Source organism: Tenebrio molitor, chromosome 5 (genome assembly GCF_963966145.1).
Source record: "Tenebrio molitor chromosome 5, icTenMoli1.1, whole genome shotgun sequence".
In the NCBI taxonomy this organism is placed as follows: domain Eukaryota; kingdom Metazoa; phylum Arthropoda; class Insecta; order Coleoptera; family Tenebrionidae; genus Tenebrio; species Tenebrio molitor.
In genome coordinates this window covers 7623075-7640809 of record NC_091050.1, presented here as the reverse complement: position 1 = coordinate 7640809, position 17735 = coordinate 7623075, and the positions used below count along the sequence as shown (strand labels likewise).

General features: G+C 37.5%; 4 protein-coding genes and 1 long non-coding RNA gene across 9 annotated transcripts; 2 read left to right on the top strand and 3 right to left on the bottom strand.

Annotated features, from left to right (window-relative positions):
- Positions 1-7: 7 nt before the first annotated feature.
- Positions 8-1617, top strand: LOC138131034 (uncharacterized). Its single transcript, XR_011159698.1, has 2 exons — positions 8-148; positions 192-1617. It is a non-coding gene; the product is annotated as an uncharacterized lncRNA (long non-coding RNA).
- Positions 269-4578, bottom strand: LOC138131020 (ubiquitin-protein ligase E3C). The gene is made up of 15 exons (XM_069047776.1): positions 4419-4578; positions 4234-4364; positions 3999-4184; positions 3744-3948; positions 3079-3396; positions 2737-3028; positions 2497-2681; positions 2331-2449; positions 2076-2280; positions 1787-2026; positions 1488-1732; positions 1229-1435; positions 914-1169; positions 730-860; positions 269-536 (listed from the first exon to the last, which is right to left on the bottom strand). The coding sequence occupies exons 1-15, from the start codon at positions 4420-4422 to the stop codon at positions 369-371; spliced, it is 2892 nt and encodes a 963-aa protein (XP_068903877.1). The 5' UTR covers positions 4423-4578; the 3' UTR covers positions 269-368.
- Positions 4579-5122: 544 nt separating this feature from the next.
- ATPsyndelta (ATP synthase, delta subunit) lies at positions 5123-6233 on the bottom strand. The gene is made up of 5 exons (XM_069047786.1): positions 6035-6233; positions 5740-5855; positions 5456-5653; positions 5301-5405; positions 5123-5249 (listed from the first exon to the last, which is right to left on the bottom strand). The coding sequence occupies exons 2-5, from the start codon at positions 5848-5850 to the stop codon at positions 5187-5189; spliced, it is 477 nt and encodes a 158-aa protein (XP_068903887.1). The 5' UTR covers positions 5851-5855; positions 6035-6233; the 3' UTR covers positions 5123-5186.
- Positions 6234-6377: 144 nt separating this feature from the next.
- Positions 6378-7121, top strand: Taf10 (TBP-associated factor 10). Its single transcript, XM_069047787.1, has 3 exons — positions 6378-6629; positions 6696-6875; positions 6937-7121. The coding sequence occupies exons 1-3, from the start codon at positions 6522-6524 to the stop codon at positions 7042-7044; spliced, it is 396 nt and encodes a 131-aa protein (XP_068903888.1). The 5' UTR covers positions 6378-6521; the 3' UTR covers positions 7045-7121.
- A 1494-nt stretch (positions 7122-8615) lies between these two features.
- On the bottom strand, positions 8616-14225 carry LOC138131106 (Krueppel homolog 1-like). 5 transcript variants are annotated; one of them, XM_069047895.1, is made up of 3 exons: positions 12879-13939; positions 12565-12681; positions 8616-10655 (listed from the first exon to the last, which is right to left on the bottom strand). In XM_069047895.1, exon 3 carries the CDS (start codon positions 10639-10641, stop codon positions 9196-9198), a length of 1446 nt encoding a protein of 481 aa, XP_068903996.1. In that variant the 5' UTR covers positions 10642-10655; positions 12565-12681; positions 12879-13939; the 3' UTR covers positions 8616-9195. The 5 variants fall into 5 exon arrangements, with proteins under 5 accessions (XP_068903996.1, XP_068903994.1, XP_068903993.1 ...); XM_069047893.1 differs by lacking the exons at positions 12565-12681; positions 12879-13939 and adding an exon at positions 14011-14225; XM_069047892.1 differs by lacking the exon at positions 12565-12681 and having other exon boundaries at positions 12879-13944.
- Positions 14226-17735: the final 3510 nt, after the last annotated feature.

Below are 17735 nucleotides of genomic sequence, written 5' to 3'. Positions count from 1 at the left end.
ATTACGATAAATATAAAGCAGTGAACAAATTTAAAAGTAATTGCTATAAGCCACAGAACAAACATCAGCAAGCTAAATATAGCTGACTCGGCACTTGCCATCTTCACCTTTAATATTTGCAAATCCAGCCTCTCCCTACATCTAAAAGGTAGGTATTATTTGTTTTATTTAAAAAAAACTATTTTAATTAGTTCAGTGGTCTAAAAGTCTTGCCTCCTCAACAGTCGTCGGTTTAATTTTTTGATTCTCATAAAATAATACGCCAAAGTGTACATAAGATCACAATTTATTAATTAAAAATGTAACAAAACAATTATAAAATAAAATTATGAAAAAAACATTTTTAATACAGAGAAAAAAGACAGGAATTACGACAGCTCAAACCCAGCTTGCTGTTCGATTGCCGCCAAAAGTTTGTTTTTCAAGGCTTCTTCCTCTTTGATAATTGGTATCTTCAGCAAATTTAAACAAGTGCTTGCTGTTGGCATCCTATCTTCAGTTCCTGATGATTGTATGCAAAACTGTGGATTCAGCTCCTTAAACAAATAGATAGTTACAACGTAACAATCTTTTATATAAACGAGTACACATATTTTGAACATTTTAATTAATTGAATTGACCCTACTTGACCCTTGTTCTCGTTATTTTTACACTCATCGCTGTAAACTAGTACAAGCGGTCATTCTGAAGACGCTTAATCTACGAGTTTAATAAAAAAATATACAAACTTTGAATCCTAGTAAAGGTGGCCTTGAACAACTAGTCACGAACTTGAGCAACATTTTCTTTTGAGTATCTGTAAACGTATTCAATATTTTCCAAAACAGATTTACCGTTGGATGATCGGCGGTAAATTCGCCTAAAAATATCAGTTCAAAGTGGTATGTTACAATAGTAGTCGCAAACAAAAACCTCCATATACTGTGTGTGCTTTCAAGTCACTCAAATCGATTTCTTGAGTATCTCCGCCTACGATCACTTGAAGTTCATTGTGATTGAACAATTTTAACCACAACAATGGCACGACGCTATCCAGACCTTCCCTAAATGAACAACATTGTTTTTTCAGCTGGACATTCAGTTTCAAGTCGGCTAATCTTTGGATGTACTCGAGTCTATTTTCATTAGTTACTTGAATATTGTTTCCGTGAGGTTTCAGTTCCACTACCTATGTAATTTGGGACAATGAAAGGTTTGCAGAACAAGCGGAATTAACAAATTAATTACTCTGGTTTCTCCCAAGTCGTTGTTGACCGTCGTGAAATCCAAACCGAGGTCGCTGACGTCGCCCGAGTAGTCTCTCAGGTAAAGTAGATTCCTGTACAGGACCGGATCCAGTGACTTCAAGTAATGGGCGCTGGCCCTGTCCACCAACAGCTTGGCCAGAAAGAATTCTGCTAACGGCAGATCTACCAGAATGTTTTCAAATATAGCCTAAAATCGAATTTGACAGTAACCGCTCACGACACTAATATAATTATCTTACTTTTCCGACGAGACGTCCTATGAAGTAATAATGTTCCATGAAATTTTCCACGATCAAATGTACGTTCGGATTTGGATACAGAGTGTTATCGGCCGTTAATAAAAAGAAACCCCGATTCGGATCGAACGCCGTTTTCAAAACCTCGTTAATAAATTCTTTAAAAATGCCACCACCGTCAATCCCCGCCTCTTCCAACCCTACGCTGTTTATAAACTGTATTCGCACCTTGTGCCTCAAGTCAGTTTCTAAAAACACAATCGTTACAACCCGACTCGACAACGTCCTTGCGTAGTTACTACCATTTTTGACAGACAACTTCTCGAATGCGTCTTCGTACAAGTGCGTCCGCCTTATTACCACTAAGTTGTCGTTGAGAAACTCGTGGTGGAGCCTCTGGTAGTCGTTTTCGCCCAAGCTGTTCCTGCACCAGTCCCTCAACAGTAACACTCTCGTGTTGAAACCGATCAAAAACGGCAGTTCCTGCAAAATTGCCAAAGAACGCTGCTCGATGGTGGACAGAGGTGGCAGATGGTCCTCATCTAAAAATCATTTCGACTACTTTGACTCGTTATTGTTGCAATTTATTACCGTCACTGTCGTTGACTAAGCCGTGGAAGGGTCTGATAGTTTTTGACAAATAATTTCGTCGCGACAAATCCTGAGAGATGTGTATTTTTTTCGCCGTCCAAAACGCGGGAGGACAAAACTGTTTCCTGATGTCCAACATGTACAACATTTTTACACAGTTTAAACATGAGCTGTACAAATGGAGGATCTCCGGGGTTGCTGGAATCTGAGCAAATAAAATTACAAAAGTGTGGGGAAAATGTGCCAAAGACTCACGGTGCTAGACCTACACATGGGAAAGGCCAGTTCGACCAGGTCGACTGCAACGTTTTTTAATAGTTTTGACATAGAATATAAATCACTTTGAGAGAACGTCTCACTGGTATCGGAATTTTCTGCAAGAAACTAGTTACTTCTTACAATTGATACGAAACAAACAAACCTCTGTCAGTCAGAGTTTCTGTGTAGAAAGTGAAAGTGTCACAGAACACTGAAAGAATCGTGTGGCACTCCTTCCACGACAGAAGACAAGAGCCCCGAAGTTCGCCTTCGAGGGACCGCTTTCTGCTTAACGTGTTCCACAATTTATTCAAGAAGTTGCCGTTCAGTCCAAGTTTATACAACAATCTACCAATTTTTAGTTATCACAATTAGCAAAATCAAGTATACCAAAATCGCTTACAAATATTTTCTAATGGAATCTTTATATACGAGCAGCAGATTGTGGCAGAATTTAGTGAGGGACATGACCACGTCTTCGTTATTACCATTCTGGTCAAAGAAGTGCAACCATTTTCTCACTCTTTCTGGTTTATTCATGATGTGCAGGTAATCAGACAGTAGCAACTCTTCTTCTGACACTTGAATCTCGCTCTCGTCGTCGCTATCGTCAGTTACCAAATAGACTGGAGGTTTAAGTTGATAAATGTCTGCACTTAGAGTGGACAAAACCTGAATGCTGTCACTTGTTGGTTCTAAAGTGGAATCATTGTGACACACTAATTTGGAAATTATTTTAATTTACCGTAATCGTCCGGTTCTAGTGCGAGAATGCAATAAAACAAACTATTGCTGATGTGGAAGTGGAATCCACTGTTCAAGTAACGTATAATTTTTTCATATGGGAAGTCTTTCTTGTTTTTTAAATATGGTATAAGAACAGTCTTGATGTTATTTGTAAAGGTAGGTTTAAGGAAATTACTACAGAATTCTGACATAATCACATCTTGGGAGCTTTGTGTAATTCGTAAAAATTGAAATGGGCGATAAATCAAACTCAGAATTTGATCAATTAATTCTTTTATGTTATTATCCAATAACGTCCGTAGATGTATGTAATACCCTGGTGATTTTTAGTCATATTAAAGAGACAATAAGATGAAAAAGACGGTAATTGTTTACTTTAGCTACTTGTAGAATTTTCGCGTTTTTTCTGGCCAGACACCCTTAGGGCGTCTTCCTATATCGTTTCCCACCACTCAGACCTTGTGCAAATGCCCTTGTTTTTCTATCTTGTTGCGTTTCAAGGTCGCGTCAAGGTCGCATCAATGTCTAGTATAACTAAAGATTCATTTGCACAAGGTTTGAGTGGTGGGAAACCATGTAGGAGGACGCCCTGGGGTTGTCTAGCCAGAAAAAACGCGAAAATTCCACAAGTAGGTAAAGTAAACAATGACCAAAAAAACTTACCCTTCCGAGTCAAATACTCAATAGTGTGTGTGTTATTGACAAATGTGTCAAGACAATTCAGCATAAGACTTGTCATATCTAAATGATGTGAGTTCTTTAAACATAACACTAACCATCTTTTGATTAGCCATGAGAGATTAGAGTCAGTTTCAGTAACTCTATATATTTGATTATTCTGAATCAGTAAGAATTCAGACATTTGGTACTACAAAAATCATAATCAGTCATCCTCACCAAACTTTCTCAATTAGTTACCAGTCGGATGTTGTCTTTGTCAGGATCATAAAAGAATAAAAGTTTTGATAGCAGAATTTGTATGGGTGTATTTTCAAAATTGTTGTCATAAAAAAGTCTTTCATCTTCTTTTTTATGTTTACGAACCAGGTAACTTCTAATGTGGGATTGTAAGAGCTCAGCACTTTGTAATTTTAAGCGTTGCTCCTAAAATGACTCTTGTTCTTCTACCTCCTTCTGAATGTGATCAACTCACCTGTCGTTTACGTCTTTCTTCGTGCGTTTTCTGTAGCAAAACGTCTCTGGAAATCTTTTTACTAGCACCTGACAAATTTTGTTCAGGCTTTGATCTGTAATTGCCTTCAAAACTGTATGACATCTTAAACGCTAAAACAGATTTTTATTCGTTTACCGTAATTCGCACATTTTCATAATACATACCCATTTTCGTAAATTTTCAGTTGGTTCGCTTTGTACAAAAACTAATTTACAAAATGAAAATGTACATTTGACGATTTATGAATGTCATTTTTGACATTGACATTAAACAGTGCGTACAACCTTTGATAATGATTCATAAAAATTTCCGTTCATATCGCAGTGTGCCAACACTATAATACCAACATACACATGATCAAATCGACATATGATCGACGTCACAGAATATGATCATGTGCATCAAAACCAGAAATAAAACAAGGATGGCGCTACTGTCGGTGAATACCGAAAAAAGGTGATGGCGAATCCATATTCGATTCGTGTAGGGCATACATAAATAAAAATGATTTGATGTCGTTTCAGAAGTTGATTCAACAGAGGAAAAAATTGATTACCTAACAATAATTTGATGTAACATTTTCGAATTTCAAAAATGAGAGTTTATTTTTTTTATACTTTATAACAATGAGATTATTATTTACTAACTTCAGTTTTCAGCATATACAGCGATATCTGCGGCTATTATTTTAGGCACAAGTTATTGCAAATTTTCTGATGGCTTTCATTAAGTTCTGTGGATTTCATTCTCCTTCCTCCTACTGCTCCTTATCCATTGCTCACTGCAGGATTAGGTTACAAAATTAGAAGTTAACTAGACTGCAAACTTTTTTTTTATCAATGCAAGATTAAATAATATAAGACAATAATTCAATTTTTTTGTTTTATTATAATTAAAATTAACAATCTAAAGCTTCTTTAATTGAATTCAATTTACTCAGCAGCTTTAACAAGTGCCTCTCCAACTTCAACAGCAATGTTAGCTTCAGCTCTGGCCTAAAAAAAAATATTTGCCCCAAGTCTATTTTGTTTCAGTTATTAAATTACCTGATCTGTGGTGGCAGATGACAATTCACTTTGTGCCTTTGAGAGAACTTCTCTGGCAGCAGAAGCATCAAGATGTTCAACTGGAGCAGCTTCCTCTGCTAAAACCTACAAAAACTCAATTAGGAGTGTTATTGCTAAATGTTCTCATTTTTAACCTGAACTGAGGAATCATCATTAATTGTAATTGTTCCACTTGACACAAAAATTTTTCTTACTTTGCCATCATTTTCAAAAACTGTTACCACCCCAGGCTTTAAAACTGCTAATGTGGGTACATGTTTAGGTAAAATACCAAAAGCTCCAGAAAAAGAGGGGACATCTACTTGTTTAACAGACTGGGCATCATAAAATACCTATAAAACATCATACATTAAAAACACCAAACACATTCTTATATAATTATTTTATTTGTTAAATAGTTTATCTTCACAGGTAATACCTGATTTCCAGCAGCAAAGGTAAATTGCATTTCATCAGCATATCCTCGAGTTGTCATTGTATTAAGTGTGCGACGAGTTAAAAGACGTGAGACGCATCGCATGGCAGCCATTTCGTCTGCAAATTTTGATTTTTAACATATTTTCATTTGATTTATTCGCTACGGATTCCAAATTTACTATATCAAGAGTATAACCTTATTTATTACATAATAGCATAAAGAATTAAGCGGTTGAATTACACGTGAGGAAGTTAATATCAAAACGTTTTTTGAATTAGTTTCCGTAATAACTTACTTTATGGTTTTTATTTACGCTAACAATAATATTTGGTGCTACACGGCACTCCACTCAAAACCGGGGGTGAATATTGGTCGATACGTCACTTTGAGCACTTTTTTTATGAGTGACATAAGCAGGAACTTTTGTTGTATTATTTTTTACACATTAATTTTGAAGTTAATTTTTGGGACTAAAAATTTTACTATGCACGCTTCTGTTATACGAGCGGTGTTCCTCGTTTAATGACGATAATTACATCAGCCGTAGTAGTTTTTCTAGCAATCTTAGATAATTGTGTTCTCAAAATTAGCAATATTTAGAGATTTTATTTTGGTAGACCTGCTTTATCTAGGGACTTCTCAGTTCTTATGTTTTTGTGAAACGTCGAAAATTTGAGAAAATTATTCTGTGAGAAAATCCGTCAAACTTGATCGCGACTCAATAGTTATTTGTGTTCCATAGTGGTTAATTTGTATACAACAGTGAAAAAAATACCACTGCGATGGCAGAGCAGAACGAAAGTAAAATGATAGTAGACGATAACGAGCCGACAACTTTTGGACAGCCTCTTAGTAATTTTTTGCTGCAGTTAGAAGATTATAGTCCAACAGTAAGTTTTTATATTACCGTTTTTATTTACTATGCGCCTTATGTGTTGTAAATTTTTTGTTTATAGATACCAGACGCAATAACTGCTCACTTTTTGCGAACTTCTGGATGTGATGCAAAGGATCCAAGGTTAATTCGACTGATATCAATAGCTGCACAAAAATTTATTTCTGATATTGCAAATGATGCTCTACAACACTGTAAAATGCGTTCAAGTAATTCCACAAGCAGTCATGGAGGTTCAAAGGTAGATTTTTTTTATAGGGATTATTATGTGATTTTAAATATGGTATAAATATACTTTTTAGAGTTCTAAAGGATCAAAGGATCGACGTTATTGCTTAACTATGGAGGATTTAATCCCTGCACTTGCTGAATTTGGAATTACTATAAAGAAACCCCATTATTATGTTTAACATTTTAATTTCTAGTTTTGTGAAATCTCTTAATATGATAAAAAGTTTGACTTAATAAAAAAAATCATTTATTAAAATTATTTTAAATACAAATGATCTGACACTTCCCAAATGTTCAAGTCCTGCAATATTGGAACAGCTTTTGTAAGCAGGTCACCTGAGTTTTTTTCATAACTGTGCTTAAAACATGTTTCTTTGTTAACACAACTACATTCATTAATAACTGAATGATTTTGTGTTAATAATTTTTTGTTTTTCTTTTTTCTAGCACATGTTGAATCACGAATTGTTCTTATATCATCAATGTTTGGGGTCATGTATAATCCCAAATTGGGATAAATTAAGAAAGCAAAAATAGCAAGCACTGTAAGAAGAAAAATTGGTACAGTAATAGCCCAATACCGTTGGGGTAAACAAGTTATCCCAATTAATTTAAACCATTCTTCAGGTACTATTGCCCAGATCAAATACAAGATGAAGAAAGTCCTAAAACTTAAAAACATGGCAAAACCATAAACTGCCCTGCTTGGTGTGGGTGCAGGTGTATGTTCCGGCATTTTACTAAAAATGACTGTACTCAGAGCTAACAGGTTCTCCAACAAATTCTATTGTTTCTGCGATTAGATTTATGTTTTCAAAAAATCCGTTTATGGCGACGCGTAACTGACGTGCAAGTTGCGCTGAGAATTGTCTGCAAAGCAGTTTGTGGATTTATGACCCCTTTCAAAAAGTTAACTTACACTTTCAAAATATTGTCATCAAAAGAAATTTCTTTTTTTACTCCACTTCTCTTAGGTTCAGTGTCTACTCTTAGGACGTGGTATGCTATTTCTGCTAACCTTTTAGTTGGAAAGGGGATCTCAATATCACTGTCAACTGTTAACGTTTTATACCTAATTGTTTCAAAATTAAATAAATGAAAAGGATACATTTTTAGCTCATTTTTACTATCCATAGCTAAAACGCATAGTACTAAATATATCCTACGAAATTAAATAACCACAGGTCAAAAATTGAGGTTATAATTTATTAGTTTTCATCCACAAGGTCATATATGTCAAAAAGTTAATGTTCATTAAATGTTGTCACTTTACTTAACGAAAGTGATAGTAGTTTTGACTTACAAGAATCAAATATTAAAAAACGTCTCCATTTTTCTATTTCATAGTTCGTATCGCATTTTCAAAATTTAAATTATTAATACTTTTCTTGTAAATAAATATGATCATAGCTATAGATCTTTAATTAAGTCGAACCGGCAACCAACAATACACCCGTGACCCGACAAATCGTGGTTGCTTAATGGCGGGAAATTTTGCTCTTGCACTTCATAGTTCAACGCTTTCATCATCTTATCTCATATTACGTATGTACCAAGTCGGCCGGGATATTCGGAAAAACAACCCTTATGCCAAGATTTATTATTTTATCAATTTCTGTAATGATCATTACTCTTTTTTGTGGAACGTAATAAATTCAAATAGTCACGATTACTTTAGAGAAAATTCCAACGTATTTTCCTTCTTTTATGTGTGTCTGTGTACAAGACATTTTGATGAATAAAAGAAAAGTTCAATATACATTTTTATTGTTGCGAATCGTTTATACAATACTCGTACATAGATGATAAGGAATACAATAAGTTACTACCATTGAGTTGTATTTCAATCAACGGTTCAGACTCAGAAATACAGTACACTTTTACATTATGAAAAAGTAAACATATTATTAAAAATCAATAGAAAAACCACGTCTACACATTTTACACTATTTTTCAATTAGCTAGAATATTGGAAAATAGAATAAAAATACTAAAAACAACATAAAATTATAATAATGAGATGAGCATTACACCCATGTAGACATCAGTGTAACACAATATTGCGAGGGTCGAAGCCCTAGGCACTGCAATGAGGTAAAATGTCGGTTATTATACAGTCTTATCACAGAAAAAAAAAGTCCGTTTTGGTGTTGTTTGAACGTTGATTAAAGCTCCCGGCAACAAAACCAACCAATCAAGTTCAAAGAGAAATAGTCTGTAAATTAAAATAAATCTCATCAAGAGTATGACCATTTTTTAATCTCATGAAGAGCATGACCATTCTTTAATCTCATCGAGAGTATGACCATTCTCATTATTTGGTAATGAAATTACGACGCTCCCGCATATTGTATCACCGAACTGTAACGCACAGGAGACAAGTCTATTGTGGCTTCCATCGATTTAAGAATCATCTTCGACCTTTTCCTGGGAGGCAAACTGAGCTCCGGGTCGGGAGAGATCGACGGCGCCGGCGAAACCGGATTAGAACTCGGAGGCGTCAAAATATTCTCCTCTTCTGACTGAATCTCACCGACGCCCAACACCGCTTCCACTTTCTTCCTGATGTCGTCCCCGGCGTTCAGGGGAGTGTATTGCACGGAGGGGGTCGGGAAATAAGCCGGGTGTCTCAGCGCCGTCATCACTTCCTGGGGATTCTTCGTGATGATGTTGAACACCACGTCTTCGCGCTCGGTGGCGGTCGCCGCCGCGGCCAACAGTTCGACTCCGGCGCCGGAATAAGACTGGGGCACGACGTACCCCGGGGATAATCGTTCGCGGGGATAGATGTAATAACGAATGTCGGAATCGTAACTGAGTGAAGAGGGTTCCTGAGGTGAAGGTAACGAGTCTTTGTTCTCTTTGTCACTACTGCTGGATGAGCAAGAGGATTCGCTCGAGGTAGATGAAGCTGGAGGTGTGGGCACCGTCGGCGGCGCGTTATCCGAGTGGCTCTTGATGTGAGCCTCCATGCTCTTCTTCGAATTGAAGGTGTCGTTGCAGATGGTGCATTTGTACACCTTCTCCCCGTAGTGGGCCACCTGGTGCAACTTCAGCACGTGGTTGTATCCGAAGGCCTTTCCGCAGATCTCGCACGAGTACGGTTTCTCGCCGGTGTGGGTGCGACTGTGCACCTTCAACTGCTTGCTGCAGGTGAACCCCTTCTGGCACACCGCACACACGTACGGTTTTTCCCCGGTGTGGGTCCTCATGTGGATCACCAACTGGCCCGACTGGATGAACGTCTTCGAGCAGACGTTGCATTTGTGGGGCCTTTCTCCCGTGTGGATCCGCATGTGTCTGTGCAACTTTCCCGAATGTTCGAACGCTCTCGAACACACGTCGCACTTGTACGGGCGCTCCTTCGTGTGGATCCTCCTGTGGACGCTCAAGTTCTCCTTCACGCTGAAGCTCTTGTTGCAGAAATCGCATTTAAAGGGCTTTTCTCCCGTGTGGGTGCGGTAGTGGCGGGTCAACCGCGCCGGAACAGCGAACGTTTTCGCGCAAATGTTGCAACGATACGGGTCCTCGGTCTCTTTAGCGTGGGTGCGCTGGTGGGCCTGGAAGGCTGCTTTGGAATTGTACATTTTGTTGCAGATTTGACACTGAATGTTAACGATCTGATCGGGCTGTGGATTGCCACCGGCCGGGTATTCGGCAATTGGCAAGTCGGGGCTGCAGACGACTTTCTTCACGGAGTGGCGAGCCTCATCGACGGTTTGGACAGTGGCGATGGGCAAGGATGCTCCGTTATAATATCCGACCATTTCCGGCATTTGCCAAAGTTCCTCTGCAACAAACAAGAGACCCTGCTCAGTTAGGTTTCTGCATTTTTACAAGAATCGGAAGCATTTATATATACATATATTTTTTAAACTACACCGACGCTATTTACCCTCTATCACGAATTTAAGACAAAAACTTTCCGATGAAGACAGAATATTTGACAACTGTATTATTTGCCATTCGAACGGTACCCATAACCGCACATCAGTAAAATGTAAAGAAGTAATTAGTTGCCAAGGCTAGCCTGAAGAAACGTGATGATGATGATTGATACAGTATTAAAACGACCAGAACGGACAGTAAAATCGAAAGAACTAAAAAAAAATTGGCCAACATTCTGCATTTTAATCTTTTAATTAATTCCACAATAGATTTGGAAAGTAGTGCTACTACTACGAATCTAGACCGGACAATTTTGGGAAATTTCTATTATAGTGACTGATTCAGAAAACCATGTATTTCTTTAAGAATTCTGTTGGTAACACTTCTTATAAATATTTGAATAAAATATTTAATAAAATAAAAACCTTTAAATGTTAATAAACTGGCCCTGATTACTTAGTGTGAGTCAATTATTTCAAAATTAACTTATGAATACGAGTTTAAATGTAAAAAAAATAATCCCATCGTGTGTGATCCGAAAAAAGACGTACCTATGTGAAAAAAGTAATTGTTTCAGAAGAGCTAAAAGAAGTTCATACATTTTTTATGAGAAATAATAAGATCCCGATCAGTATTTACCATGAAATTTTACCTTCCCTTCTGTTAAAATTACGACACTACACAATAATTTCACAATAAACCTAATTGAAAATGTACTTTTCTATAACGTGTATCTTCCCTAATAAAAAAAAATATATATACATATATTCAAACATACGACCTTCTATTATGTCGACAATATGGCGCATAATTGGATAGTGTACGACCGCTACAAACATATCCAGTAAAAAGTCGGAAAAAGTACGAATTCTTCGTTGTTAAAAAATTAATAAGAAAATGGATGTGTTTCGTTGCACTTAATTTAATACTACTTTTAATTATATATTTAAAGGTTATTCCTTCTTCCTGTAAGTTTTTTTTTAGGAAATACACCGTTTTAAAAATGCATAGAAAAACATCGAATCTTTTACGCGTTCCAATTAATTACCATTGAGCAAAGTTGGCCATGGTACGTACCATAAAACTTATGCGATACTTTTTTATGAAAATAAGAATGTCAATCCCAATGCTGCTTTCCTTTCTCCTTTTCGACCCACCAGGCATTTATTCTTTCTTTATATTTTAAAAATAATTTGTCCATGATAAAATGTTACTACATTAGAAAATTGCACAGACACACGTTTTAATCAACTCACCGCTTTAACTATATCCCCTTCGTAACCGTAAGTCAGCGTTTTTGAAACTGATAACTGATCTTGATTTAAGCGGTTAAGATACGTAAAACACTACTTATTGGTCAGGTGAGGTTTCAGAATTTTTTTTTTTTTTGAAAAAAAATCACCCCTCAGCAAATTTTTGATGAGAACATTTTAGTTTGACTTTAGCCCAACCTAAGTATGGTATCAGCAAATAAAAACTGTTATAAGCTAAACAACGAGTGCGATTTAACAGGTTTCGTCGTCGAGATAAAAACCGACGACAAATATCGTCGAGATAAAACCGATGACAAATGTCGCCGCCCCCAACGCGTCCGCGGCTACGCCACTTCCACCGTCCCCGAATGGCGTATGGTATGATGGTACGTACCATAAAACTTATAGGATACTTTTTTTTATGTTTTACAGATGTTAATCCTAATGCTGGTGTCCTTTCTCCTTCTCCAGGCATTTATTACTTTTTTATATTTATTAAAATAATGTATCCACGATGAAATGTTACATTAGCACAGACACAAATTTTAACCAACTCACCCCTTTTATCCCCTTCGTAATTGTTAAGTTAGCGTCTATGAAACTGATGACTGATCTTGATTCAAGCAGTAAAAATGCGCCAAAGTCTATTTGGAACGCTGAGGTTTTAGAATTTTTCTTTGAAAAAAAATCAATATATGTATTTTTATTTCAATTGTTAAAAAGGTTTCAAATGTTCAAAAGATTTACATATTGGAATGATTTCAGTTGGAATAAAAAAAATTGCAACGGGTTTAAAAAAACGGACACGTGACAAAAAACTACAAATTTTCAACACCAAAAAAAAAAACACAAAATAAAAAATTAAAACGCACCGCTCTGCTCCTTCTTGCATCTCATCAGTAAATTTTTGATGAAAATTTCCTGAACCTCGTTTATCTTATCGTTGCCGTTCGAATTTTTCTGGGCCATATTAAAAAAGAAAAAACAAACTCAGGACGGTCAAACAACTCATCAAGACGTCCCGGAAGGCACTGGCCGCTATCGAGGAAAGTGCAGCAAAACAATGCAAGAGTATGACAAGTGCGAGTGCGTTGATGATGGGACCTTGGCTCCGCCCAGTGCGTGTTCATTGCGTAGGTGGGGATGGGGAAGCTTAGGTCGGTTTTTGACCCCTCAAAAAGGACCCGAGATGTCAATGCACCCTCGCCTCGTCTTGATCCCCCGAAACCGTGGACGTTAATTGTTACGGAGTTGGCCGCGTCTAGACGGCCGATTTCACATTTCACATGCCGCTCGTTGCGTAAAAACGAAACGCCAGCTTTCGCGTAGGTCATGTCTCGAGTGTCAAAATCATGAAGGAAACGCACCCGAAAGTCGTAAGGAACCGCGCCGCAAAATCAATGGGACAGGTGCAGCGATTTTGAATTGTTTGTGGCATCGGAGACGTTCTATTTATAATAATGTTGATCGGCCAGGCCAAAACAACTGCTAAACGAACGGCACGAGGAGTGATGCATCGAGGCGAGCGACCGCGGCGTTTCGCCCGCACGCCACAGCCGAGATAGGGAGAGAGCGTGGAGAGCGCACGAGCTGCCGCGCCGCAGTCATTCGCCTCCACGTGGAGAGTCGGGGCGTTTTTACAACGATCACCGACCTCGACAACCTAGAGAGACGTAGGTCGTGAGTTAGAGCGCCCCTCGCTCCCCGAACACCACCGCGCCGGTCCACATAACATGCATTTTATTTACTAGATGGCATTTTAAACAATTTTCAAATAAATGTCGAATTTGACAAAACCGTAACAGATCCAATCGAGCAGGTGGCCAACCCCGCCGAAAAAAAAACCAAAAACGGTCCCACCGTCCCGAAAAACACAACACCGAATTACAATTACTCCAACGAGTTCTCGTCCGACCGACGAAAAAAATACATGCATACATTTTTCAAAACACTCAAAACTAAAAAAAGAGGCAAAAAGACGTTTTGGACAGGTGCAATACTCACAATTTTTCGCAGTTGTGCAACTGGCGGCGGTCGCAAGGGCCATCCGGGGACGGCGGAAGTGGCGTAGCCGTGGACGCGTTCGCGACGCCTACCGTCGTTTTTATCTCTTCTCGGTGACACCTGTTAATTGTCACTTGTCGTTTAACTTTAACAATTTTTATTTGCTGATACCACACTTAGGTTGGGCTAAATCAAACTAAAATGTTTACCTCTTGCGAGTTCGGCGAATCTGCCCGAGCTCGGCCGAAGGGGGGGCCGCCGCGCGCCGCACCCCCCCCTCGCCCACAAGATGCCGCACAGTCTGGCCCGTGTAGAAGGAGGCACGTGGAGGCGAACCACTGCGGATTTTCGATCGTGGCGGTTGGGACTTTGTTAACAAACATATTTTTCTTGTAAGGTTTGGAGCTCGCCGGTGATAAGCAGGTGGAGGATGAACAGGTGGATGGTGATAAGCCCATTTCTGGGTGGTTGCATCGGATGGGACAACCCAGCGATGCCAGATTGTTTATTTAATTGTTGCGTATCGCGCGGATCGAGTTGGCATGGCTAATTAATTTTATGCGTGGCCTGGGTCAGGATCTCGACGTTCGCCGCCTGAAAACTGCACGAATTTTTTGCGCGACACGGTGGGCGGCCGTGGCGGCGCCCGTCGATCCACATGGGCGGCGGCTTCGGACACATTCTTCGGCAGAACAATGCCGACCGAAAGAAATGGAAAAATCTTGACCTACTGCTGGCCCAACCGAGACCAATTCAAATTTAGCCTTCTCATGTCTTCAGGAAACTGGACGACCATCACGTCCTATTACCTTTTTCTTTAAAAATTACATTATTATGTAAAAATGTCGAAACAAAATGCAGCTAACCTCCTGCGACCGCTATTATTATCGCCGTTATTTGCTTGCTTACAACTGCTTTTATTTGAAATAATTAACAACCTGATAAGTGCTTGTTCGAAGGTTTTGTTAAAATGTACACGCGTGCACCGTACAGTCTATAAAATTAAAATCAAAGCACAACCCAAAAGAACTAGAAGTGCACACCTACAAAATAGAATTTTCGATATCCGAGCGTAGACCTAGATGTACATATTATTTTATTATTTTTTCTTTCGTGTTTATAATTCCACAATGGGATCCAGAGCCAATCGTGAAATGTTGTCGCGAGTTTAATTTTAGCAGAAACACAAATCAGAGGGAGATTAAGTAATTTGTTTTGTAGTAGCAGCATTATAAACATGTCTTAAAAACTTAAGAAAAAATTGGTTTAGAGAAGAACTTGACGTGAAATTATTTGAACATATTTTTCTTGAGAAACTTGTGAAATGTGTAGCAGTGTGGGTGCAAGTTATTTACTTTCCCCACTTTGATTGAGGCACTCGAAATGTGAAGTGTAAATATCGCAAATATAAAAAAATCACACGTGTATGTAATTAACGAGCGAGTTCAAAACAAACACAGTTTTGTTATTTGAAATAGTTATTATGAAGGTGAGAACACATGACCTTCCTTATTTATCGCTAAAAAATAACAGAAGTTCGACTTTAAAACTCGTTAAATAGGCGGCAGTGATAATTAATAGAAACAACAAACAGGAAAGTTTGGAGAAATTAGTGATTTGCAGTTTATCGACGTCTCTCTTAAAATGCATAACGTCTTATCTGTGATGTCTGAAAATTTACAAACCGCGATTATCATTATCTTTGTTTGAATAAAAAACGCAATAATTTCATGTTTCTGAGCCATGTCATGAGTTAGATGTTTATAAAATAACACAAATTTCGATGCAAACTTTGTATTTGGTAAACAACGCATTAAACTTAATTGCATATTCGAAATTTGATTTGTTTTTTTCTTTTTGTTGGGGCTCCACGTGGGATAACATCAAAACAAATAGCGCTAATCATTATTTGGTGTACATGTACGAGTATGTACAGATATTGTGCGATTGCAGTTTCGAAACCAATTTAACGACAAATTTAACGTCGTAATTCGACCCATGTGACTAAAACAAAAAAACAAGTCGACGGCGACACCGGAAATGCTAATACATTTAAAAATAAACGTGTCATCACTATTGCAACATTCGTTTCGACTGCAAAGCCCCCTGCAATTATTCTAAATTGCATTGTTTTCGTAGGAGAGTCGGTGCGACTAATTTTTAAAAATGTTTACTGTGTTGACAACAGCAAATCGTAATTAACGTCAGCAAATCAGTTTTGCCAACTGAACTAATGTGTGAATTCGATTCAAACGTCATTTTCCGACCCAGCAAGCTGAATTATTCAAACCCGTGACCTAAATCTTTGAAATCTTGATAAATTGGAAATTAAGTCTTCAACAACGCGACTCCCACATTCAAAAATCGCAAATCGTTTACAAAATTATTTGTGGAAAACGCAAACATTTTACGGTAGGTGCTACGACTCCCACATCTAGGTATTTGAATTAGATGACTGTAGATCGTTTAGAATTTTGTCCACATTGTCACATACATTCGGAAATGTGAGTCGTTTTTGTAAAAAAATAAGATGAAAATGTATTGAACCACGATCTTTAATTGTCACCATTTAATCTTAATATAACTTTATATCTTTATAATCGGGGAGTGAACTCGATGATGAACAAAATTATTCTGTGATTAAATCAGTGTGAAAATACGGGTTGTGGGTTGTTAATTCCTAGATGAAGAGCTTTGGGTCTCATCATTCGACGTCCAATTGTATTTGCAGTGATTCAGGGTTACACAAAAATGTGTTTTTTTCAGTTAGCATTTACTTTTCTTTGCACGTAAAAACCATCTTTCTCGTGACACCGGTTACGACTTCTTTGTTCTGTGGCTGTAAACGATGACCTGATGGCTTGTCCGATGTCCAAATTCTCCTGGGTTTTGTTTTTTACTCTCCAACTAAAATAAAAGCGGTGATGAATATCTCGGTTAAATCATTCTAATAATGGATAAAAATACCGTTTGTGTTAGTTGGGCCCATTTGTGAACAAGCAAAAAAAAAAAAAAAAAAATTAAGAATTTGATTTTATCAAGACATGAAGACAAGCTACGTGATACGAATCTACCAGTGACGTGATGCTGGCTTTAACAAGTTATGAAAAGTTAAAGAGAAGCTCTCTGGACTAATTAGTTTAAATTTGATGACAAAGTTGAGTTTCTAATCGATAAATTATGGACAACTTCTATCGTCGTTTCGTGCACATTTTTTTCGTAAAAACCCACAAATGCCGTTACAGTTTACGATCTGAAATTCTAATTTGTCAAGGTTAGTAATTTAACAGAATTATGTTAAAGTTATGTAGTTATATTAAAAATTCATGTAACTATAAAAACTCTCCGTTTGATAATTGGCTTAATGATTCTATTTTAGAAGCAGATTGTGCCATACTCCGCTAGCTTCACACAAGGAGATTGTCAAATTAGCCGTGTTACATAAAATAAAAGGTTGAGATAGGTAAAAGTTCTAAATGTGCTATACATGTTTTTATTGTGACTTTTAGATTTTATTTACTTGAAATTTTCTAAAAAGAGATGAAGAGCCACAATGTTAATTAAGAACAATCGAAATGTATCTACAAAAACTACATCACGAATAAAAACAGATCGGTTTGTTCTTAACATACGTAATTAAATTTTAGTCCCAGAATATTTTCTTGTTGTAACTATGTCAGCTGTCCACCTTATTTATTTAATATTTATTTAACATGGAAAGCTGA

What these genes read in the sequence shown, in the direction of transcription:
- LOC138131020 (XM_069047776.1), bottom strand. An exon ending in ACAAAGACAACATCCGACTG is followed by an intron (nt 3,949 to 3,998) that starts GTAACTAATTGA and finishes TGATTTTTGTAG; the next exon opens with TACCAAATGTCTGAATTCTT. An exon ending in CACCTTTACTAGGATTCAAA is followed by an intron (nt 537 to 729) that starts GTTTGTATATTT and finishes TATTTGTTTAAG; the next exon opens with GAGCTGAATCCACAGTTTTG.
- Taf10 (XM_069047787.1), top strand. Translation starts at nt 6,522, where the DNA reads ATGGCAGAGCAGAACGAAAGTAAAATGATAGTAGACGATAACGAGCCG. An exon ending in TAGAAGATTATAGTCCAACA is followed by an intron (nt 6,630 to 6,695) that starts GTAAGTTTTTAT and finishes TTTTGTTTATAG; the next exon opens with ATACCAGACGCAATAACTGC. An exon ending in GCAGTCATGGAGGTTCAAAG is followed by an intron (nt 6,876 to 6,936) that starts GTAGATTTTTTT and finishes TATACTTTTTAG; the next exon opens with AGTTCTAAAGGATCAAAGGA.
- LOC138131106 (XM_069047892.1), bottom strand. Translation starts at nt 12,975, where the DNA reads ATGGCCCAGAAAAATTCGAACGGCAACGATAAGATAAACGAGGTTCAG. An exon ending in ATGCAAGAAGGAGCAGAGCG is followed by an intron (nt 10,656 to 12,878) that starts GTGCGTTTTAAT and finishes TGTTTGTTGCAG; the next exon opens with AGGAACTTTGGCAAATGCCG.
- ATPsyndelta (XM_069047786.1), bottom strand. Translation starts at nt 5,850, where the DNA reads ATGGCTGCCATGCGATGCGTCTCACGTCTTTTAACTCGTCGCACACTT. An exon ending in ATGATGATTCCTCAGTTCAG is followed by an intron (nt 5,406 to 5,455) that starts GTTAAAAATGAG and finishes GAGTTTTTGTAG; the next exon opens with GTTTTAGCAGAGGAAGCTGC. An exon ending in CATCTGCCACCACAGATCAG is followed by an intron (nt 5,250 to 5,300) that starts GTAATTTAATAA and finishes ATTTTTTTTTAG; the next exon opens with GCCAGAGCTGAAGCTAACAT.